The following is a 25,913-nucleotide window of genomic DNA, read 5'->3' as shown; positions in this document are numbered from 1 at the left end:
TTCTTTGGAGCAGATACTCATTTCCTTTGAAAGGTATAGATTGGCCCTCTTACCCATTTTGCTTTTGCGACAGACAAGAATAAACAGTTGTTGTAGCTCTTCCATGAGTTCTTGAATGTTTGCCATTGCCTGTCTACTGTTGTCCCTATCTAACATTCCCCAATCTAAGGCCAACTCACATCACAAATCTTCATAGTTTCCTTTATTGAGGTTCAGCATCCTAGTCTCTGAATCAACAACCTCACTCTCCACCTTGATTTAAAATCCTATCTGTTATTGCTTTTCCCTGAGGGGTGTTGCACAGCTAGATTGGCAATGATTCTCTTTTCATTACACAGCACCCAGTCTAAGATGGCCTGCTGTCTAAATGGTTCCTCCACATATTGGTCAAGAAAATCATCCCGCATTGACTCCAGGAATTCCTCCTCCACGGCATTGTGGCTGATATGGTTTGCCCAATCTCTGTGCAGATTAAAATCACCCATGATCACCAATTGTCCCTTATCACATACATCTCTAATTTCCTGTTTTAATGCCATTCTTGACATCACCATTGCAGTTTGGGGGTGTGTGTGTGTGTGTGTGTGTATGACACCTATTTAATGTTTTTTGCCCCTTTTGGTATTTCTCAACTATACCCATACAGACTCCACATTGTCAGAGCTGACATCCTTTCTCACTACTGTGTTAATTTCCTCTTTAACCAGCAATGCCAGTCTGCCACCTTTTTCCTTTTTTGCTTATCCTTCTTAAATACTGAATTCGGTTCCCATCCTGGGTCACTCTGCAACCATGTTGGCATAATACCAATTATATTGTACCCGCTTACATCTATCTGTGCAATTAGTTCATCCACTTTATTATAGATGCTATGCACAATAAGGCACAACGCCTTTTGAGCTTGTCCTTTTTAACAGTGTTTGTCTTCTCTCTTTTTTCCTCAATAGCCCTATTTGAACCTTGTCCTTGGTTTCTCAGTCTATTGCTTTTTTCTTCCCTTTTCTAGCTTTTGTTTTTTGTCCTTGCTGCTGCCTTCTGACTCTCGTTGATATTCGTTTAAACCCTCCCCAACTGCTGTAGTAAACTCTGCCTAGGATAACAGTCCCAACCCTGCCCAGTTGTGACCCATCCAATTTGCACAAGTCTCTCCTCTCCTGGAACCAGGCCCAATGCCCTTTGAACCTAAAACCCTCCTCCGACTCCATCTTTGCAGCCACATATTCATCTGATATGTCCTGTTGTTTCTTCTCTGACAAGCACGTGGCACCAGTAGTAATCCTGAGGTCACAACATTTTCAGGTCTGATTTCTTAACTTTCTGCCCAGCTCCCTATATTTGGCCTTCAGGATCTCATCCTTTTTTAAAAATTATACTGATGTGTACCACGACCACTGGCTGTTCACCACCCTTCCCCTTCAGAATGTTCTGTATCTGCTCAGAGACACCCTTGACCTAGCACTAGGGAGTTAAAAATGCAACCCTGGAGCCTCATTTGTGGCCATAGAAATGCCTGTCTATTCCCCTTACAATTGAGTCCCCTAAAACTATGGCCCTGGCACACTTTTTTTAACCCCTGCCCTCTAGCAATTAATGGTAGAATTTAGCAATGATTCCAACCAACAGTGCCTGTCTCTGGAAGTACCCAGAGTTTGATCCTGGTGCAGTATTGTTCAAAGTTCTGTTCCTGTTTAGTTCTGATATTGAATTCTTGTGCAGTTTTTGTTTAGCCCTTCAGGTCTACAATGTGATATCTCTGATTCTTTAGAGTCCTTTTCATGTAAAATATTGCAAATCTGGAGCTTGTCTTTAGAAGTAGTTTCATTGTTCCATGTTATGTTTGGCTTTAACTGTATGAAGATGCAGCTTTTCTGCAAATTAACTCCTCAAATTCTTTTGCAGGACAATCACATCATTCATGTGTGTCCTTTGTGGCATGAGGCATCCAGTTATCAAGCAAGTGCTGAAACTGTTTTGTTTATGTAGTCTCCACTCCTTCTCCCAGATACTCTTTGATTTCAATTCCCATAAAAGTTTGTCCTTGCCCCTTAATAGTTTATTCCAGAGTGCGTTATTGCTGCCGCTTTCCATTTATGTTTATCTTTGTTCATGAAGTGAAAAAACAAAAATCATTTAAAGTTCTGAAGTTTATAATATCACAATAGTTAATATATAGAATCCTTTTTTGTATTGCAATTTTACACTATTGTACAGATACCTGCATAAAGATCACTTTAGGCATGTTTCTGCTTTTATAGTAAATGGAATGGGCCATAAATTATTTTTAGAAAGGAATTGGACAGATATTTGAGGATGAAGAATCAAGTTAAAGACAAAATGCTGGAATCAGGATGAAACATGTCTGCTGTTCAGTCACCATGGGTGTTGTGTAATGAATGACCTCTGTACTGCAAACTTTTAATTATTTTATGACTTTCATCCACTAGCCTGTCCTCCCATTCAATCATATCTGTATTTTTTTTCTCCAAGAACTGTCTTTGTTCTCTATGAATGCCTTTGCCTTTGTTTAACAGTGGAGTATCAACAAGAAGCTAAAGAAATTTTCTTGGAACTACCAAGTTTACTGTACAGTGTACACTGTACTGTGCAGTGGAAAGAGGCTGGGAGATCAAACCAAAATGGCTGGTGTCTCTGAAAAATAGCTATACCAATAGATGAGATTGATGTTTTGAAAAGGAATTGCTGGAAGTATTATTTGGGAAAAAGGTCATTTTTGACTGTGTCTGTTCATTGGCACTCCCCGTGGAGTGTGAAATGATTACTTCTAGAACTAAGTATCAGAAAGTATTAAAGATTTTGTTTTTGGCCTTGCATCAAAATAGAGGTAATGAAATCACAGTTTCAATTATTAAACTGGATTTTGAAATAATGGAATAAACGTCTAACCCTATAAATCATGTTGGTTGTTATTATTTGATAGCTAATCAGTGGTGAAGTCTGGGTCCAATTTAACGATGGTTCCCAGCTCCTGGTGCAAGCTGGAGTCGCATCTGTTGTTTACACGTCTCCTCAGGGCCAAGCAGTCAGGTAATTTTTTTAATGTAATAAGTGCTATGTATAACAACCATATGCTCAACTCATCAAATGGATTAGTTAAAACTGTATCATGATATGAAAAACAGGTGTTGAACAAGTCTCGACTCTGATATTTATCAATTGCTTTGGTAAGGTACCCATAGTGCTGTCTTCCCAGTTATCTTCAGCTGCCTCATCAATGATTTCCCCTCCATCATAAGATTAGAAATGAGATATTTGCTGACACTTGCATGTTTTTCAGCACCATTTTCTTCTCTGATACTGAAGCAGCCCAAGTTGAAATGCAGCAAGACCCGGACAATATCCATGCTTTGATTAAAAATGAATTGGTTGTCATGCTACAACTCCATGTTTACAAATGGGCTAGGAGGTATGCAGAAACAAAACAAAAATCATCTGAGGATCTAAATATTCATAAAACTAATGTCTTTCATGGAAAATACATTTTAGAATATTTTCTTCTGGCATTTGGTCTCCTCAGAAGTATCATTTGCTATTTTAAGTGCTTCAACAGGTGGATTTGTACAAAATCTCTGCAGCAGAATCCTCCTGTATTCAATCAAAATGGTCATGAAGCTGCTGTAAACTCTCTGCTCTTTGAGTAGATTTCAAACTTTATTTAGCCGCCTTAAAGATTCTAATAGACCTAGGGAAAACAAAATCTCAAACTGTAAACAGTTGCTATGCAAGTTGTTTTTCTTGTTGCATAATGCTGTCATGGAACAAGCAAATTTTCCAAAACTTAGAATTCAGTCATGCTAAATAGCAAAATGTTTGACATTTCTATAAATATCAGGGAAGATGTGGATGAGAATTTACTAGACTATAAGGACTGAACAACCACTTACACCATTTTAATCTGTTAAGACTACCTGCTGAAGTAAAAAATTGGAATTATAAATTTTTTTTATTGAAAAGAGACAGCTTTAAATGTGTATGCTTCATTTTATGATTTTCTCATTTTGAATTATGTAGTCATGCTGCATTTATAATTTGCCTCTCCATTCCTTTTATTATACCAGTTATCTTGCCATTAAAACAAGCAACTGCATATAAATCGTTCTATTGTTAGACCTCTCTCATTTTGTCTTGCTTTCATCACTACAGTTTGTCCTCAATTGTCAGTATGCATGTCAGAAATGTATACTAGTTTTTTAAGCTGTCAAGTGTAATGATTTTAAATAGAATGAGTTTGCTGGAGACACTCTGATCTGGCAGCATCTGTGGTGAGAAAACAGTTAAGCTTGTGTCAAGTGACCCCTTCTTCAGAACTAAACATTGGACTCAACATTAACCGTATTTTGTCTCCACAGATGCTGCCAGACTTGCTGAGTTTCTTCAAAAACTTCAGTATTTGTTTCAGAAATCCAGTATCTGCCGTTTCTTTTTTGTTTTCATTTTGATTTTTAGCAGAACTGGCCACATCCTCCCCTTCATGAAAAATAAGTATTGTAATGTTTTAATAGGTATGGGCAAAATGAGAAGATTCCAGATCATGTGAAAGGGAAACTACAGTGCCTCTCTTCAATCCTAGGATTGCTGGCAAATCAAACAAACCAACATATTATTCAGTAAGCAGGTTCATCTGTAATGTGAAGTCAGAAGTTTGGCAACATTTCTCTTCTGTTGTTCAGCATGCATTTGAGAAAACTTGAGTTTTCTTTTTCTGTAATAGTATGAAACTTGACTAACAACTAACCAAGTTCAAGTTGAAGAATTGTTTATAGAACAGTGTAAATATGCTATAAAGTCTGTATATTTTGTAATGCTTAATGTACATTGAAGACTTTTATTTTTCTATTGCTCATTTAGGCGAATTTTGAATGAACATCAATGTCACGTGTTAAAACAATTTAAAAAAAGTTGAAGTGGTAGATTGTTAAATTGTATTTGTCTGTTTTTGTGTATAAAGGGATTTATACAAATTATATAAACTTGTACAGGAACATTTTGTTTTTGTAAGACAATTTTATATAGGCATTTTATATACTTCTGTGGATGTATTTTGATTTCCACCATCTTAGCATTGATCTGTTTGTGCCATGTTCTAGCTTTACACTTTCACCTGTTGTAAGCAACACACTTTTTTCTATTCCTCTCCCAAATGAAATTGGGAATTGTACTCTCAGCATCATGAAACCTTTTTTACCCTGGATTTTTAACACCTTTTTGAAATCTTGAAATGGCAAAGCAAAACAATTTACAAATTTAGCAAGTAATGCTACATATTCTGGTATTTTGTTAATGTGGAAAGTATGTTAAAGTTGGCTGCAGTACTTCTGCCCAATACTTTCACTTGTTTTAAAATCAGTAAGTATTAAATATTTACAAACTTTGGTTTTAATCTCAGGGGTCCAACCTTAGTATGCAGCTGAAAAAAATGATTTGCTGAAGTGAATGAAACAAGCACCCAGTTGCTGAATTGGCATGAATTGTTTGAATTGTGATTTTTGAGTATAATTGTCTTACAGAAACTGAAGTCTAGACTTTGCCGTTATTCCCTGGCATTATTGTAAATTATGTATATTGTGCACATATTTGTACTATTTTTGTATTTGGTTGACTATTTTAATACAATAATTGGTTTGGATTTTGTTGTAGTTTACTGCTGTAGAAAAATTTAGTTTCACTCAACTCCCCATCCTTAAACTGTCACATTTCAGGATCTTCCACTCTCTTCACAATTTTAAAAGATGTTGTGTATCATACAAAATTTTTTTCAATGTAAAGTGGCTGAACTGAAAGGTAGTTTTAAGAAAATAAGAATTGACATTGATGCTTTCTAACTTGTAACTGTCCCAACAATCAAACCTCTCATCCGTTACATTGGAAGTTTTCACTTTCCCTTTCTGGTTATGAACCATGAAATAGAAAACAGATGTGTGGAAGATTGTGGGGCAGCAGTGACAGGGGGAATAGTTGGGTCAGAAAAAATGAAGAGCTTCTGTTGTAGTGAATATTATTGCTGGAGGATAAGTTTTTCTTTAAAAAACCATTAACTGACCCAATTATCAATTTTCAAATTTTGTTTTCTTTACACCAGTTGTATAAATTAGGATTCTTTTAAATTTGTTTTACAGCTATTCAGTGTGCTTACCTTACTGAGAAATAAAGCAGCTTAGCATTTGTGTATGGCCTACTCTCACCCAATATTTAAGTCTGGCAGCATCTGTGGACAGATTTGATGAATTGGGTTGAATGGACATTAGTGTTTTTGTTGGTCAAGACTTTTAGCTTGTGCAGTGTTTGGTGAGACTAAAGGAAAATATATATTTGGTTCACATTCTAAAAAATGGAAATACATGCATAATACCCACACATCTAATTCAAGTCAGAAGGACACTGTTCCCCTCTATCAGGTAGACTTAGACCATGTGTGTTGCCATTCTTAATGCAATCCAGATTCATTCAATATTGCAGAAGTCAGCTGTGCATGTGTACTAAACATCCATTTCCAGTAAGTGTGTACACAAACTACCACTCAGCCAAGGAGGTTATGTATGATAAATCCATTTTTTAATTAGAAGCAGTTAAGTAAGTCGCAACAATATGCAAAGTGAAAATAACATCTGCAGTACAAGTCCCTATAAAATATAAAGTGCAATCAGTTAGGTTTCATCAGTTTTGTTTTTAGCCTTGGAAAAAATTTTTTTTTGGCCCATCATTATTGCAGTCTCTGATAGTGGATTGAGAATCCTAACAGTCTGTTGTATATCAGACCCATCAGTATTATAGCTGCCATCACAATCCCACAAATGGGGCCAAATGTCCATCGAGGTCCATAATGAGTGTAAACTTGACTAACGAACACAGGTCCAAGTGTGCGTGCTCCACTCCCAGCAGCTGTTAGCCAGCCCATATAAACACCCTAAGAAGTTAAGTGAGAACAAACTTGGATGTCATACACTGTTGATCAAGCAAAAACTTAAATTTTTGAAGCAGTTCTGTGGTTAATATTAATACTGTTAAATAGCAATTCTATGGTTGTTTAAAAATAGCAAGTATGGTTAAAATAATTTGGCTTTAAATTTGTCAAATTTAAGCCTCTGTAGGAGATGCTTTTCTTCCAGATATGGAACAGAATGTTTATTCCAACTTGTTCTCGTCAGCTGTCTTCTACAGTCTAGCTAACAAAAGAAATACCTTTCAGTCTAGTTCCTGTAATAGTTGATCTGACAGTGAGTAAGCCTTCAATTCAAATTTGCTTACTGCACAATTTTTGTCTGTATTATATACACTGGTGAGCACAGGTATATGTTGAGTTCTTGAGACTAGTTAGCACGAGCTTGACTTTATGCTCTGATTCTCGTCAAGTTTTTTTTAATTGGTCAGTGGAGTGGAACATCTGTCATTTTTATAAAACCAGTTGTTAAGCTTCAACTACAAGCTATTTTGTTAAAGGAGAGCATGTTGGTGCTGTAAGATACTTTCATGGAAAATGAAGCGATGAATTGTGAAACTGAGAACATTTTAATTTGAAAATTACAACGACTGTAGCAGTCCAAGTACTTTGTCTAACTATGGTCTTTGATTATACCAACTTAAAATAAGATGAAAGAAAATTAACGGAAAGCAAAAGATCACCACTATATAATTACAAAAATATGACAATATAAATACAACCACAAGCTTGTTAGAGCATGTTATTGAGAAATCCACTGTCTTATTTTATTCATTGATGGCTGTTGACATTGTACTATATAATTAAACATGTTACCTGAGGCTTTGGTCCAAGAAGTTTTGAATACAATGTATAAGTCATGACGTTACAAACCGGGTACCCCATTCCAATCAGTACTGCAGAAAGGATGTACTGAACTAGATGGATGATAGGAGTATGCTGACACCACACCTGCTGCACAGGACAACCTATTCTCTCAGCATTGAAGTACAATGAAGCTTGTGTTAAGAAATTCCACGTAATTATGGATGACTCATTATACTTCATTTCAGCAGAATTGTAATTGGAAGGATTCTTAATCTCTAAATGATAGAAAAATAATTGGGTTATTTATTCTTAATGTGCAATTGATTGCCATCAGCTATTTCATGAAAAGACAAACAAATTTTTGTGCATATAAATGACTAAATATTTTACATTTTTTTAAATGAGAAACTACCTGTGTATCTTCTACCAATATGACTGGAATAGCCATACTTTAAGTTTAGGTTTAAGGATCGACAGTAAACATTGAAGAAAATAACAAGAAATACCAGGTGAGAGAAGGATCGTAAGAAAGGGATATGCCAGCCACAGTATTACAACAAGGATGGAAAAAAAAAAATACAATAAAGCAGAGATTAGTAAGCTGGAGGATTGGGTAAATTTTAAAAGGGCAAAGAGGGTGGGAGGAAAAAAGATAGTTGAGGGTAATGACAGAAAGCAAGAGTCCTCTAAATATGAGAAAGGTCAGTGTGAATATAGGATTCCCTGGGACGGGGTTGGGGAAATGGGAAATCAGGAAATGGTAAAGTTACTGAAGAGTTCAATAAATACTTTGCATCATTTTTCACAGTAGAGGACACAATAGCTAATGATCACAAAAATTCTAAATAATCAAGGAGAAAGGAAATAACACTAGAAAACAAAACACAAAATTAATGGTGTTTCAAAGTTGACAGATCCCTTAGATCTGATGGGATGCACCCTAGCCTATTTTAAAGGAAGTAGCTATGGAGATAGTGCAAGATTAACCAGTGCATCCAAGAAATCTTAGATTCTGGAAAACTTCAATGTAACACCTCAATTCAAAATCCAAAGGAGAGGGGAAAAAGTGGATAATTATAGGCCAGTTAGACTAACATTTTAAGCTATTATAATAGATAAGCATTTTGAAATATGCAATAATCCAGCAAAGCTAGCATAGATTCATGACAGCAAAAATAATGCATGCAAAATTTAATAAAACTCCTTTAGAGGTAACAAGCAGAATACATAACAACAGGAAACCAGTACATGAAATAGGCTATTTTAACAACAAAACCTCCAGTGATGGGAGTAGTTTCTTAACATGGATGGAGAACTGAGATAAAGGAGGACATTTTCAGGATGGCAAGCTGTAATTAGTGGTGTCACGGGGTCAGGCACAGTTATATATCATAGTGTTGAGACCTTTGTTATTTCATATCATTTTGTAGTTTGGAGCTGGAAGCAAAAGCTTGTTTACATTTTGGGGAAAAAAATGATTTTTTTTTTAGGCTAGGCCTATAGGTTAAATTGCAGGTTGATTCTTGTTCAAAGAAAACTATAGGTGTTTCAGATGTGAGGACATATTATGCTCATGAGTTTTGAGAAGATTTGTAGCTCAGGTTGAGGTGCCGGATGTGAGCTTCTCGCTGAGCTGGAAGGTTCGTTTTTCAGACGTTTCGTCACCATACTAGGTGACATCATCAGTGAGCCTCCGAAGCACTGGTGTTATGTCCAGATAAATAGAAAGTGGGACATAACACCAGCGCTTCATCGGAGGCTCACTGATGATGTTACCTAGTATGGTGACGAAACATCTGAAAACGAACCTTCCAGCTCAGCGAGCAAACTCACATCCATATTATGCTCAAACAGTTAACCAATCAGTCCAACAAAAGAAATAGCAGCCAAAGTTAAATGAAATGTCTTCTGTCAGAAGGATTATGGCTGCTAAAGCTAGGGGACAGGTTTGATTGCTCCCTGCTTATCTTCCCGTTAACAATTTTTTCAGTCTCTGTTTTTTAAAGCAAGTGATTATTCTGCTGTTCCTACTAGAAGTTATTTACATTGAGCAGTGTCTTCAGAAATCAAACAAGGTACAATCCCCTGTGCATGTGGTGTTATGAATCATGAAGATTACTTCTGTGAATTGGCTGCTTCCAATGCCAACCACGTCACTTCCGCTAACCCTGCTGCCGACATTGCTGCTACTTCTGCCTGTGACTGTTTCTGTACACATAGACCCACTCCTTGCTCCAGCTCTCCACCTAGCCCAAGCCCCAGCCCTAAGGTCTGCTGGGTATTCACAATGCAGCCTACCCCCACCCAGGATCTCCCCCTCATTGACAACAAATGGTCAGTCCTCAGCAAAGGACTCTCAGATCAATGAATTGCATACATGCCAAGAAGTCAAACACTTTCCCGTTGCCTCTGTGCCTATTTCATTGACCCAGCGTCTAACCTCACCATCCAGCCCACTGACAGGGTTGGCGGGGGGGGGGGGGGGGTGCGGTTGGGAGGTGAGAAGATGCATGGTGGTGGTGGTATGGTATACTGACCTCTACACCACTGAGGCCAGGTGCTGACTCTCCAGCACCTCCTCATACTGTTCCTTGATTATGACCCCATCCCTGGTCTCCAAAACATTATCTCCCAGACCGCCAATGATCTCATTACCTGAGGAGGCCTCCAACGTCATTGTTCCCCAACCTCACCTTACACATTTCTATCTCCTTTCCAAAATCCACAAACTGACAGCCTGCTCGTGCCCCACTGAATTCATCTCCACCTACCTCTAATCAGTTTTTCCCCCGGTCCAGGAACTCCCTACCTACATTTGGGACACAGCCCACGCCCTCCACACCTGATCCAAGACTTCCAATTCTCAAGCCCCCAACACCACAGGCATCTAGTCTCTCTACAACCAGTATCCTCGCCCCCCCCCCCCCCCCCCCCCCCCACAAGAGCAGCCTAAAACCCCTCCAATTCTTCCACTCCCACAGGCCCAGCCAGTCCTGCGATGTATATAGGAGACCACAATGGGAGCAACTTGGAGGACATACAAGTGAATCCCGATTGGATTTAGAAAGGTTGTTTGGGGCCTTGGATGGAGGTGAGGGGGAGGTGTGTAGGGACAGGTGCAGCATGCCTGCAGTTGCAGGGAAAGGTGGCGGGTGTGGAGTGGATGAGAGAATTACAGAGAGAGCGGTCCCTATGGAAGGCTGATAGGGATAGGTGAGGAAAGTGAATATACTATTTCCAAATTGTAGTGACACAAAAATAGATGGGAAGGCAAGTGGTGAAGATGACACGGTCTACAGAGGGATATATTCATAGGTTAAGCAGGCAAAAGCTGATAGATGGAATATAATGTAGGCAAATTTGAAATTATACATTTGGCAAAGAGAATAGAGGAAGCAAATATTATTTAAATAAAGAAAGCTGCAGCACAGATGGATTTAGAACCCTTGTGCACAGATTGTTCAGCTGATCATAGGGAAAGAGAATGAAGTACAAAAATAGGGAAGTCTTGCTAAAGTGATACATGGTACTAGCTAGAATATTTTGAACAGTTTGACTCCTCTTTATTCAAGAAACATTGTACTGGTATTGGAGACAGTCTGGAGAAGGTTCACTGAGTTGATCCTGAGTATGGAAGAAATATGACAAGAGGTTGAGCAAGTTGGGCCTGTACTTATCAGAATGTAGAAGAATGAAAGGCAACCTATTGAAGCATACAAGATTCTGTTGAGTTGTCTCATCTTGTAGGAGAGCCCAGAACCACAGGGTGTTATCTCAGATTAAGGGGTTATTTAAATCAAAGATAGAAATTTCTTTTCTGAGCATTGTAATCTGTGGAATTCTTTACTGCAGAGGGTTTTTGAGGTGGGGTTGTTAAGTATTTTGACAGCTACAATTGACACTTTTATAAAAGAATCAAGGCTTTACAGAGAAAAGGCAATAATGTGGGTTTGAGGATGATCAGGTCAGCCATTATCCCTCTATAGGCTGAATGCCCTATTTCTGTTCCTACATCTTACGATCTTATGAACTACATCAACAAAATTTATTTTGTGCTCAAATGACAATTCCAAGTTTATATCTATAGGACCTGCCCCTGTACATGACTGCAAGGTCGCATTGCAGAGTTGTGTGTTGGGCTTGTATAAGAGTGGTAATCCACTTGGTGACAAATATGACAGGATTCATTACCATAGCTCTATGCATTCATGTATGTGTGGGCTACAATATCTTAGTTGAGGAATCTGGTATTGAGTTCTCTAGTCAATATGTACATTGATTTTTAGGACATGAACAATCTTAATGGCAACCTTGTCATTAGGGCCCCGGCCATTTTCTCATCATGTAAGCTTCGTACGGAGATCAGCGTATAAAACTTCCCTATGGGTACCCTGCAAGTTTACAGAAAAATCCACAAGTGGTTTTGTCCATACACAGGATGATGCCACTAAGCTAAAAAGACGTTTTACCTAACTGTAATGAATGGATAACTTATATAATTGGAGTTTGAATTTCAAAACAGTAACACAAGTATTTTTGTGAAGGCTTTGAGTTATTCCAGAACAGTGACCTAACACAGTATTCGGAAAGAAGGTGACTGCAAACTCCTACAATTTTAATGGAAAGCTATTTACATAATCCAGTGTTGTGACCAGCAGTATAAACATGGCTTTGTTTCTGGTTCAGGATTCATAAGTATTTATGATCATTGATTTTTATTTAAATTCCGTTTTGATGCAAATTGTTCAGTTCAACAGACATGAGTGTTGAATTTGCAAGCCAGTTTAGTTTGTCTCCGAGAAGCATGATTCAGGTAAATTCAGGGAATAAGTTACTTTAACAGAACAATAATTAGTTTGGAAATTTCACCAGGAGTGTTGGTAGAAACCTACAGGTTATGAGAACTAAGATAATAAAATGTGAGGCTGGATGAACACAGCAGGCCCAGCAGCATCTCAGGAGCACAAAAGCTGACATTTCGGGCCGGCATCTGCAGTTCCCATTATCTCTGGTTATGAGAACTAAGGAAGTTTAGGCTGTCAGGTTTGTAGAAATATTTACCTTGGTAGATTTGGAAAAAGATTCATTAAATCTGTTTCTTGGATATTGGATAGGAGACAAAGATGTCAGTTAGGTAGAAGCCTAAACAGTTGGGATATTGCCTGTAAATCTCTAATCTTGAGACACTAATAAGCTAGTGTCAGGAAACAGACTGAAATGCTGTTCTACTGAGTGCTTTGTGATCATTCTACCTGTCAGATATTTAGCTTTTTTCTTCATACTACTTGTGTGTAATAAACTCCTGTTATAAAGAAAATGTGCGGCCTTCCGTGAAAAAGTCCCAATTGCTAACCACCACAGTAATTGAGCAACAAAAAAAATTTGATCTATCAAGAGATAACAAGATGTATAGCTGGATAAACACAACAGGCCAAGCAGCATCAGAGGAACAGGAAAGCTGGCGTTTCAGGCCTAGACCCTTCTTCAAGCCAGGTTTCAATATGGGATCTGGCTTTTCTGGTATTACTATCAGCTGGAATCATTGTACCACACAACTGAGTAATGTGATATGAGTTTCCATGATGTCCTACAACTGGTGGTCCACAATCAAACAAATCCTACTGACCACACATCGTGGGCAGCATGCCAGTTTCATTTGAACAGCCTGTGTTTGTAAATCTCAAAACAATGGGATTTTGTTATTGAAACTAAATTACTATATTTGCATGTGTTTAGCAGCTACTACATGTATTAAGACACTGAACTCTATTTTATGTAGGCAAAAGGAATTCGTAAGCTGAACTTAGAAAAAAACTTGGCCATGGAGACAGCCAATCGCTGCTGAATTTCCATGACAACATCCTGACCAATCAGAATATACCTGCCTGATCTGAGCCCTAAGACAATAAACCATGCTTGCTACATCATCATTGCCAACAATGGTCGAACCAAATAGCACACCCTTCTCATGCTGTACAAATTGATGTAGTTCTTTTTTCCTCTCAAGTCTGTCTCTTATATCCTAGTCTTAACAAATGCAAGATGAAAAGCTGTTACCTCTCGTTTCAGCTATATTCTTTATAAGGATATTCTAAGTCCAAAGGTATTTAAGTATTTCAACTTTTAGAATTAAAGTCTGAAACTATTAATTCAATTATAACAATCCTAAAAATATCTTCAAGAACAAGCACACTGGTAGACAAGAAATGAATCAAATTTATTGTATTGATGAATTTACATTGGAAACTGGTTAGATCTCAGTTGTTCACAATACTACCTGTGTAGCATCACCGGCAACCTGTACAGCTGCAGTAAGACTTCATTACTCTTATACTCCAACTCCCTTGAAATAAGGGCCAACATTCCATTAGCCTTCCTGACTACCTGCTACATCAGTATGCTAGCTTTCGTGTTTCATGTACAAATTACCTTGAGTCCTTCTTAATTTCAACTTTCTGCAGTTTTTTCTCAATTTAAATAATATTCTGTTCACCATCTTGGTCCAATTATTTCCCCACCTCTTTAACTATTTTATTAATTAAATACCTCCCAGGGTTTGACACCCCTTGTACAACGCCATATGATTTGTGTAGAACACCATTTCTTACGATCTTTGTGTGTGTGCAAAATAGAGAGTGCTCTGCTGAAGTACATTTTGGTTTGCCATGTAGGCTGCTGCCACATAGTGCAGGTGTCAAACTGATATTGTACAATCCCAACTATGCACTATGTCATCCTCTTGACTGCTTACTGCTGACAACCATGACAAGCTACCTACCTTTGTATGCACAAATTGCAGTGAGCATTGAGAAAGCAAGCTAACAGCTCAGAGATGCCCCCTGTCCTGATGTGTGAGATGGGTCTGTGTCCCTGCCTGCAGTGCTGCTGCCAGTCCACTTTGCAACATAAGGTATCAGTAGGCTCCCAAGTTCAGTCTGAACCAGTGGAGTTAATCTTTATCTCCCCTGTCTTCTCCAGTTAAAATTTTGAAGACTTTGATCAGATCAGTCCTAAATCTTCTAAATACATCAGAAAATAGGCATAATTTCTCCTCATAATTTAAACCTGAAGTCTAGGTATCATTGTTGTAAGCCTCCCTCCTAGGCCAATGTATATTTCCTAAGGAGTGGTGCCCAGATCTGCTCACAATACTTAAAATGAGGTCTAACTAAGCTTTTATGTAGCTGCGACATAACTTCTGCTTCCCTATATTCTAGTTCCCTAAATATAAAGCTCAGCATTCCATTAACCTTTTTGATTATTTTCTACATTGGTTTGTGGTATTTTGAAGATTTGTGCACTTGAATCCCCTAATCTCTTTTGGACATCCACTGTATTTAACTTCATTCCATCTAGGAAGTACCCTGATCTATCCTTTTTTGATCCAAAATGGATAACATCACCTTGGTTACATTCATAGTACATCACAGAATCCCTACAGTGTGGATCTACACCAACCCTTGGAGCTCCCCAGACAAACTCAGCTCCTTATAACCCATCTAATCTACATATCCCTGAACACTGGGCAATTTAGCATGGCCAATCCACCTAGCCTGCACGTCTTTGGACTGTGAGAGGAAACCGGGGCAGCCGGAGGAAACCCATGCAGACACGGGGAGAATGTGCAAACTCCACACAGACAGACAGTCGCCCAAGGGTGAAACTGAGACCGGTTCCCTGGCGCTGTCTAGCAGCAGTGCTAACCACTGAGCCACCATGCCACCCAAATTGAACTCCATCTGCCACAACTGTAGCAATTCACTTCGTCTATCAATAACCCAATAATGTTATGCCATCATCCACACTGGCAACAATACCACCTAACTTTGTGTCCTCAGCAAATTTAATGGATGCCTTTCAATGCCATTACTCAAGTCATTACTTATGAATGTGAATGATTGAGGCGTGAAAACATTCCTTGTGGGACACTACAATTGACATCATGCCATTGAGTACCTGTCCTTTATCCCTACTTTGTCACCTGCTACTCAATCAATCTCCCAGCCATGTCAATAATTTGCCCTCAATTCTGTGGGCTTCTACCTTTGTTAGCAGTCTATTATAGACTTTGAGGAGGCATTTGGTAATTAACATGCATTGACCTTACCCTGTCTACTATTTAGTGACCTGTTCAAAACATTTAATGATGTTTGAAAGGAATGATCTACCTGTCATTAATCCATGCTGGCTCTCCCTGATCAGCTGAAAATTTGAGGTGTTCAGTTACCCTATATCCTTGATGATAATTCCAACAATGTCCCTACTACAGGTGTTAGATTAACTGGTCAGTAATCTCCTGACATTCTTCTTTCGGCCTTCTTAAAAGGCAGTGTGATATATACAATTTTCAATCCAGAGGGATTACTCCTGTATCTGGGAGCTCTGAAAGATTACAGTTAGGGTACCTACAGTGTGCTCCCCTACTTTAATATCTTTGGATGGAAACAGTGAAGTCCTGATAACTTGTCACTTTAATTCCTCTAATTTCTTCTTCACATTTTCTTTTTAAAAGCTTAAGTAGTTTTATTCAGTCCCTGAGCCTGATTGACTTAATTTCCTCAGGGTTTCTGGCTAGCCATCCTCCTTTTCTGCTGTGAATACGAACAATTGAAATCTTACGCAAAAAACTGTATGTTTTTTTTCTCAACTTCAAGGTTCTTATTTTTCCATTCTTGCCGTTTTCCCAATTGTCTTGCCATTATCTTTGTCATTCAAATGCTGGCAAATTCTGCTCTGCAACAGTGCAAAATCCATTTTGCCTAAGACTCAGTGAACTTTTCAAATAAGCAACTGAAACCTCAAACAGACTCCCAACCCAAATCATAAAAAGAGCAGCCTTCTGAGATGGAAACTGCTTATCCAGATCTCGAAAAACATTACTGGTGCAATGTAAAATGCACAAGAAAATTAACAGTTATTTAAATTACCTTATAAATCATATTTTCATGACTACATATCCAAATGAAATAAACAAGGTAGCAGCTGGCACCATGGCTGTTCACAAAAATAAATTATTTGTGCAAATTAACAATTCAGGGCATTTCTGGCATTTATCAAAACAGTATCTTTCTAAATTCAGTACATCCAAATAATAATCACAGCACTATACCTAAAAGCAAAACAGTCGCATGATCATTGAAAGGGAGGAATCTAGCTGAAAATCATGAGCTCACCCCCCTTCATACCAATGAAATGAGTACCACAATCTCCTTCCTTAACAACAGTATTGTTAAATTTTGACTGAGTTCCCCGAGATATTTCTGTGAATTTATGTGTTGCGCCAAGTTGATTAAATCTAGGTGTTCTTGGAATTATTTTCAAAACCGTTCTTGAATAGAAATTAGTCAAAAAGATAGTGAATACCAGCGAAAAGCACCAAAAAAAAACCTTAAAAAAGCAGCACATTTGAAAAAAAAATCATGAACACACATTGCACATGCACTAATACCAAAAAGAAAATACTAGGTCCTTCAGTGTTTGAAGACAAATCAAATTGTACCTGTCCACTGGATTGGAGGGTACTGATTTCCCCATGGCAGCAAAACAAAGAACCCAAGGAAAATTATAACAAATCCTCCAAGCAGCAACAAACGATCCTCAAATCTGTTAAGGAGATAAAGCAAATGGATATTGTAACAAAACAAAACTTCAAAAGAATGAAACTGTTTTCAAAAGAAAAAAATTAAATACAGTTACCTTTTCGAAAGAAATTTTGTTGTCATAAAAACAACAATGGATTCTACACCAACGCCCACCAGTAAAATTCCATTGTACAGGACTGCCTGCTTTCCAGTCCATGCATACATATCCATGGTTAATGGGGTTGCTATCCTGTAAAGAATTCAAAAAGAAACCATTTTATAAACATTTTGCTGAATATTTAGCCAAGTATAAAATCTGAGGTAACATTTTTTAAATATAGAGATGTTTCTAATTATACATGTATTCCATAAATATCTCTTCAGTTTTGTTCTTATGACAAGTCATCATTTTGGACTCAGTGGTAACTGTTTCCCTCTCCACAGATGCCACCAGACAGCACAACCTCTTCTTATTTCAGATTTCCAGCATTCACAGTATCATGCTTTAAATTATGTTTTAACGTTGCTTGTTTTTTTTAAGTTTGTTCCTTCCAGATTCATATCAGAGAGCCCTAGTCAGCTTTGAATATACAATTTCTATAGATCTGTTATTACCATCAAGTTCTTTTTGGCAGTCTACTGCAATAATTTTAGTATTTATCCTACTTTTAGCAGGTGTAACAGGAAATTAAAAGCTACTTTGTCCTGAAGCTACTGATGCCTTTTTCAAATGGGGGTTCCATAGACACAGGGTACTCCATCTGTACCTCATCCAAGTAGAGAATTCATTGTTCATCTCTGGCCCTCAGGAGTGGGTGTTGACAAACTACTTGATCATCTCAACTGAGCATGATTAATTCTAAATAGAGAGGACTGGTCAAGGATCTGATTTAGCAGACCAAAATAAGTTCTACAAGAACTTGTAGAGCAGGTGATGGCCTACTGGTCTTATTACTAGACCATTAATCCACAAACCTAGTGTTCTGGGGACCCAGGTTCAAATCCCACCAATTTGAATTCAATAATTTTTTTAAAAGTCTGGAATTAAGAATCTACTGATCACCATGAAATCATTGGCGATTGAGAGAAAACCCCACTTGGTTCACAAATGTCCTTCAGGTGCAGAAATCTGCCACCCTCACCTGGTCTGACCCACATGTGACTCCAGACCCATAGCAATGTGATTGACTCACAAATACCCTCTACAATGGCCTAACAAGCCATTCAGTTGTACCAATCCCTACATAGTGGACGGATCACCTGGCATCAACCTAGGCACTGGTAAAGACAACGGCAGAACCAGCCCTGTCAACCCTGCAAAGTCCTCCTAACTAATATCTGGGGGTTAGTGCCAAAATTGGAAGAGCTGTCGCACAGACTAGTTAAGCAAGGGCCTGACACAGTCATACTCACAGAATCACACCTTACAGACAACATCCTAGACACCACCACCACCACCATCCCTGGATATGTCCTGTCCCACCAACAGGACAGACCCAGCAGAGGTGGCGGCACAGTGGTATACAGTCAGGAGGGAGTTGCTCTAAAAGTCCTCAACATTGACTCTGGACCCCATGAAGTCTCATGCCTTCAGGTTAAACATGGGCCAGGAAACCTCCTGCTGATTACCACATGCTGTCCTCTCTCAGCTGATGAATCAGTGCTCCTCAATGTTGAGCAACACTTAGAGGAAACACTGAGGATGGCAAGGGTACAAAATGTACTCTGGGTGGGGGATTTCAATATCGACAAGACTGGCTTAATAAACACTAAAATTATTGCAGCAGACTGCCAAAAAGAACTAATGGTAATAACAAATCTATAGAAATTGTATGTTCAAAGTGGACTAGGTCTTTCTAATATGAATCTGGAAGGAACAGACTTAAAAAAACCAACAAGCAACATTAAAACATAATTTGAAGCATGTTACTGTGAATGCTGGAAATCTTAAATAAAGAGAGGAAGTGCTGTCTGGTGGCATCTGTGGAGAGGGAAACAGTTACCACCGAGTCGAATCAAGCTGGTTGGGTCCTAAAGGACACTACTGCCAGACGAGGTCTGCAGCAGGTGGCATGGAAACCCCAAGAGGGAAAAACATACTTGACCTCATCCTTACCAATGTGCCTGCTGCAGTTGTATCTGTCCATGACAGTATCAATGAGCGTGACCTTCACACAGTCCTTGTGAAGACAAAGTCCCAGCCTCACACTGAGAATAACTCCCATTGTGTAGTGCGGCACTATCACCGTGCTAAATGGGACAGATTTCGCACAGGTCTAGCAACTCAAGACTGGGCATCCATGAAGTGCTGTGGGCCATCAACAACAGAAGTGTACTCCACCACAATCTGTAACCTCATAGCCCAGCACATCCCACACATTACCATCAAGCCAGGGGATTAACCTTGGTTCAATGGAAAAAGCAGGATGACATGCCAGGAGTAGCACCAGGCATACCTGAAGATGAGGTACCAAGCTGGTGAAGCCACCAAACAGGCCTACTTGCTGCTTTCACTGTTTGCCATGCAAGTGATAGGCAGAGCTAATCAATCCCACAATCAATGGATCAGATCTAAGGTCTGTAGTCCTGCCACATCCAGTCATGAATAGTGATGGACAATTAAACAACTCACTAGCTCCACAAATATCCCCGTTCTGAATGATGTAAGAGGCCAGCACAACAGTGCACAAGATAAGGCAGTAGTATTCGCAGCAATCTTCAGCCAGAAGTGCTGAGTGGATGATCCATCTCGGCCTCCTCCAGTGGTCACCAGCATTACAGATACCAGTCTTCAGCCAATTCAATTCACGCCACGTGATTTTAAAAAATGGTTAGAAACACTGGATACTGCAAAGGCTACAGGGCCCTGACAACATTCCAGCAAGAGTACTGAAGACTTGTGCTCCAGAACTTGCCACTCCTCTAATTGTGCTGATCCAATACAGTTACAACAGCAGTATCTACCCGGCAAAGTGAAAAATTTCCCAGGTATGTCCTGTACACAAAAAGCAGGACAAACCTAACCTGGCCAATTACCACCCCATCAGTCCACTCTAAATTATCAGTAAACTGATGGAAGGTGCCATCAAAAGTGCTATCATGCAGCACCTGCTCAGCAATAACCAGCTTGGGTTCCACCAAGGCCTCTCAGTGCCTGACCTCATTACAGCCTTGGTTCAAACATGGACAAAACAGCCAAATTCCTGAGGTGAAGTGAGAGTAACAGTGGTTGACATCAAGGTGCATGTGGCCAAGTGCAGCATCAAGGAGCCTCAACAAAACTGGAATCAATTGGTATTGGGGAAAACTCTCTAGTAGTTGGAGTCATATCTGACACATAGGAAGATGGTCGTGCTTGTAGGAGGTCCATCATCAGGATATCTCTGCAGCAATTCCTCAGAGTAGTGTCCACAGCCCAACCATCTTCAGCTGCTTCATCAATGAGCTTCCCTCCATCATCAGGTCACAAGCAGGGATGCTTACTAATGTCTGCACAATGTTCCGCACCATTCGTGACTCCTCAGATACTGAAGCAGTCCATGTTCGAATGCAACAAGAACTGGACAATATCCAGGCTTGGGCTGACAAACGGCAAGTGACATTCGTGTCACACAAATGCCAGTCTGACCATCACCAATAAGTGACAATCTAACCACCGCCCCTTGATATTCAATGATGTTACCATGACTGAATCCCCTGCTATCAACATCCTGGGGGTTATCATTGACCAAAAACTCAACTGTCTCACAACATAAACACAGTAGCTACAAGAGCAAGTCAGAAGCTAGGAATACTGCAGCGAATAACTCACTTCCTGACTCCTCAAAGCCTGTCTGCCATCCACAAGACACAAGTCATGAGTGTGATGGAATACTCACCACTTTCCTGGATGAGTGTAGCCCCAACAACACTCAAGAAGTTTGCGCCATCCAGTACAAAGCAGCTCGCTTGAGTGGCACTACATCCACAAGCATCCACTCCTTCCACTACCAACGGTCAGTAGCAACATGTACTACCTATAAGATGCACTGCAGAAATTCACCCAAGATCCTCAGACAACACCTTCCAAACCCACAACCACATCCATCTAGAAGGACGAGGGCAGCAGACATATGGGAATACCACCACCTCCAAGTTCTCCTCCAAGCCACTTACCATTCTGACTTGGAAACATATCACCGTTCCTTCACTGTCAAAATCCTGGAATTTGTTGCCTAATGGCATTGTGGGTCAACACATCCCACAAATGAATAAAAAAAACAAAAAAATAGAATGAATTAAAGTTGTCAATGTGTCAAATTCATTAGTGAATGAAAAATAACTTAGATGAAAACTGTTCATATTCCATAACAGCAACTCTGAACAAAAAAATTTTCAGAAGTAAAAAATATCAACTTGCTTCAATACTTGCCAGGAAATTTATAACATTTTGAACTCAATTTTGTAAAGAAATTTTTACTCCATTGTTCTTTTATTTGTCCCAAAGGACCACTCAGAGAATCTCATTGCTGAACCACATCAAGTATTCACCACCTGATTTGCCCAAAGTCTATCCACTACATACAAAGGCAAATGTTGCAAGTGCAACAGAATCCGCTTAACATATTTGGTTGAGTGCAGCTCCAACAACACTCAAAGCTCAACACCATCCAGAACAAAGTAACCTGCTCGACTGATACCCGCTTTAACACCTTAAACCTCCTCTTGCTCCATCATTAACACAGTGACAGTAGTGCACACCAACCACAGGACAATTCAAAGGTAACAGGTTGCTCCATAAGTACAATGGACAGAACTGGTCAGCAGCTGCTCCTCCAATCACAGGTTGGTTTTCCAAACATACAAATAGGAGCAGATGTGGTCTATTCAATGCTTTTCAAGTCACTTGATAGTCAAGAAAATATCTACTCCGCCTCAATGAAACTGAATTACTCTGCCTCCACCGTTCTCTGGTGAAAAGAGTTCCAAAACCTCATGATCACTGGAAGAAAATATTTTTCCTCATCTCCATCTTAAAAGTATAACGCTTTATTTGGCAACTGGGTCATCTAGTCATAGTCTCACCTATAAGGAGAAATATCCTATCAGCTTCCACTCTTTCAAGTTCCTTCAAGATCTTATACATTTCAATAAGATCATTTCTCTGTCTTCTGAACTCCATTGGATACTGGCCCAATTTGACCAACCTTAAGATAACCTCCACAACCCACTGTCTCAGGCATCAGTCAAGCAAAACTTCTCTGAATTGCTTCTAATGCATTTATGCCTTTCTTAAATAAGCAGACCAGTACTGTTATTATGCATTACTGGGATGGCACAATATATGGGGTAATGGGCTGTAAAGCAAGCCCTGCTAATCCTGGGGTTGTACCACTTTTTTATTTTTTAAGAACACACAATACCCAGCATTTTGACTGCAGAGAACAGGCACCTTCTGGGCCCAGATGGGAGAGGATCTGCGTATCTCTCTCTGTCTCTGTCTCTCTCTCTCTTTCCCTCCAGGATGATCAGCCATTCAAAATCCAGTCACATAGTTGCTGGTATGCAACAGGTCTCTATCATTGAACTTCAACTTTTTGCTGCCAACAAGAGCTGTGTCAGTACACAGCTCAGCTCCAGATTATTTGCAATCCAACCGTCGATTACTGCTTATTCCAACAATTGCTTACAATACTTGCCACAGGTATCAAGTAATTTGGTTTTTAAAACAGTTCTCTCTCATTTCAGTGATAATGGGAACTGCAGATGCTGGAGAATTCCAAGATAATAAAATGTGAGGCTGGATGAACACAGCAGGCCAAGCAGCATCTCAGGAGCACAAAAGCTGACGTTTCGGGCCTAGACCCTTCATCAGAGAGCTCTCATTTACTCTCTCATTTCAGTACCTAGTTTCTAAAAGCTCAAAAATAAAAAGGCTCTTACACTGTATGTAGAACTCCACAGATGATCTCGCCTATGCCCTGCACAATTGAAGCATAGCTCACCTACTTCTGTATTCAATTCTCCTTGCAATAAAAAAAATTCTATTAACTTTTTTAATTGCTTACTTAAGTAATTTTAAGTATTTTTAAGTAATGTTAAATTTTTGTGATTCCTGCACGAGGCCATCCATATCCTCCTGCATTTTAGACATTTGCAATTTCCCACCAATCAGATAATATGCTCCTAATTCTTCTTGAGAAAGTGGACAATTTCAGACTTTCTTCTATTTGTCGTACCTTTCCCCACTTATCTAACATATCTAAATCCTTGGTAGCCTCCTGTTGTCCTTTTAACACCTTACTTTCCTAATGCCTGTCATCAGCAAACTTAATAACCACACATTTGTTCCCTTCAACCAAAGCTTGATATAAATTGTAAAACAGTTGAGGTCCCAGCACCCTGTGTCATTCCACTCGCCACATTTTGCCAAATCTGTTCTTGTTAGCTAACCAATCCATTGTCCATGCCAATATGTTACTCTCAACACCATTATTTTACATGCTAACGTTGCCAAACTCTTTGGAAATTGAAGAAGTGCACATTCACTTACTCTCCTTTGTCAATTCTCTTTTGTTATTTCTTTGAAGACCTCCAATAAATTAGTTAAATTAGTCATTTGTCAAATGACTTCCCTTTCATAAAACCATGTTAACTCTGCTTGATTACACTCAAATTTTCTAAGTGCCCCACTATGACCTCCTTAATAACATACTGCATCTTTTTCCCTAGGATGAATCTTCAGTTAACTGGCCTGTAGGTTCTTGCTCCCAGTAGCCTTCTTTTTTTGACCAGAAAAGTCACATTCACTATTTTTCAATCTGGTGGAACCTGTCCAGAATCTAAGGAATTTGGGAAAATTAAAGCCTGTAAATTTATTATCTCAGAAGCAACCTCATTAAGATGAACATAGGAACACAGGAGCAGAAGTAGGCTATTCAGCCATCAAGCCTATCCCACCTTTCAATACCATCATAGCTGATCATCCACTACAATGCTTCTTTCCCCACAAAAAACCCCATATGCTTTAATATCATTGCTATTTAAAAATTTGTCAGTCAATCCCTACTTTACAATTAGTCGATGACTGAGTTGCCAAAAGCCCTCTGGGGTGGAGCATTCCAAAGTTTCACAACCCTCTAAGTAAAATGAAAATTGTATCATCTTCGTCCTAAATGGCTTCTCCTTTGTTTTTAAACTGTGTCCTCTGGTATTAGACTCCCCAACCGGAAGAAAGATCGTGCTTGCTTCAAACCTTATCAGCATTTTGTAGGTTTAAATTAGATCATTCTCTAGTATGTAGGCAAGGTTCCCCATTCTCTCTTCAAAGGAAAGTACGGCATCCCAGAAACCTTTGTTGCACCCCTTTATGACAAAAATATCCTTCCTAAGCCAAAGGGACCAAAACTACATTCACAGTGCTCCAGGTGCATTCTAGTCAAGTATGTCTTCACTACTTCCATTGTCAAATCCTCTAGTCATAAAAGCTAACATATCAGTTGCCTTCCAAAGCTGCTTACTACAATTACATGTCAGCCCTCAGTGACTTATTGAGAAGGATACCTGGGTCCTTTTGTGCATCTACACTTTAAGAGATTAGAACTATGCTGTACATTTGTTCCTCCTAACAAAGTGATAGCCTCACATATTCCACAATATATTCCATTTGCTATGCTCTTGCCATTCAGTAAATTTGGCCAAAAATCTCCTGAAGGCACTTTGCATCTTGTTCAGAGCACACATTCCCACCCAGCTCTCTACTATCCATGAACCTGGAAATAATATATTTGGGCCCCACATTCAAATCATTGAAGGCTTTGATTAGTGAGTCTATCATCAGCAGATGTAGGAGAGAAACAGGCTCTGACTGAAGGAACAGCAAGGAATGAGAAAAATACGAGGAAGAAGTAAAAGGGTTGTTGCGGAAGCTGGAGCTACCTCTACTCTGGCATTTTGAAGAAAAAAAGCTATGGAACACAGGGATTTGGGAGTCCTCAATCATGAATCACAAAAAGCTACAATCCAAATCCAGGTGGCAATAGGAAAGGAAAATGGAATGTTTACCTTTATTTCAAAGGGAATGGGACATAAAATTAGAGAGGATTTGCTACAACTATACAAGGTACCAGTCAAACCACAGCTGGTATACTGAGAACAGGTTTAGGTTCCTCATGTAAGGGATGATATACTAACTACTGAGGAAACCCACAGAAGGTTCACTGGGCTGATACCAGGAACTGAGGGGCTATCTTACAGGAGGGCATTGAGTAGACCGGACATGCATTTGTTGGAATCTAGAAGAATGAAAAGTGACTTTAATTGAAACTTACAAGATTCTTAGGGGACTCAACAGGGTGGATGTGCAAAGGTTGTTTCACCTTGGAGGAAGAGTCTAGAACCAGAGGAGATAATGTCAGAATGTAGTCAATCTGTGGAAATCTTGGTCACAGAGGTTTGTTGAGGTTGGATCATTACGTATATTCGAGGCCAAGACAGACAGATTTTGAATCATTAACAGAATCAAGGGTTATGGAAAAAAAGGCAGGAAACTCAAAGAGAGGTTTATCAGATCGGCCATGATCTCACTGTAT

The 25,913-nt window shown here is 39.2% G+C and overlaps 2 protein-coding genes across 4 annotated transcripts in view; one reads left to right on the top strand and one right to left on the bottom strand.

The window, feature by feature from the left end:
• plk4 (polo-like kinase 4 (Drosophila)) overlaps positions 1–7,748 on the top strand; it is a 59,811-nt gene extending 52,063 nt beyond the window's left edge. For both annotated transcript variants that reach the window (XM_048531631.2, XM_048531640.2), the window contains 2 exons: positions 2,939–3,045; positions 4,521–7,748. In XM_048531631.2, the coding sequence (XP_048387588.1) occupies positions 2,939–3,045; positions 4,521–4,629 (216 nt within the window). In that variant the 3' untranslated portion in view covers positions 4,630–7,748. The remainder of the gene's footprint in view (positions 1–2,938; positions 3,046–4,520) is intronic.
• mfsd8 (major facilitator superfamily domain containing 8) overlaps positions 6,549–25,913 on the bottom strand; it is a 58,854-nt gene continuing 39,489 nt past the window's right edge. For both annotated transcript variants that reach the window (XM_048531653.1, XM_048531663.2), the window contains 4 exons: positions 17,459–17,593; positions 17,262–17,365; positions 7,772–8,037; positions 6,549–6,922 (listed from right to left, as the gene is read on the bottom strand). In XM_048531653.1, coding sequence (XP_048387610.1) covers positions 6,719–6,922; positions 7,772–8,037; positions 17,262–17,365; positions 17,459–17,593 — 709 coding nt within the window. In that variant the 3' untranslated portion in view covers positions 6,549–6,718. The remainder of the gene's footprint in view (positions 6,923–7,771; positions 8,038–17,261; positions 17,366–17,458; positions 17,594–25,913) is intronic.

Source organism: Stegostoma tigrinum, chromosome 1 (assembly GCF_030684315.1).
Source record: "Stegostoma tigrinum isolate sSteTig4 chromosome 1, sSteTig4.hap1, whole genome shotgun sequence".
NCBI lineage: Eukaryota > Metazoa > Chordata > Chondrichthyes > Orectolobiformes > Stegostomatidae > Stegostoma > Stegostoma tigrinum.
The sequence above is the reverse complement of the archived record's forward strand: the minus strand, read 5'-3'. Positions and strand labels throughout refer to the sequence as shown.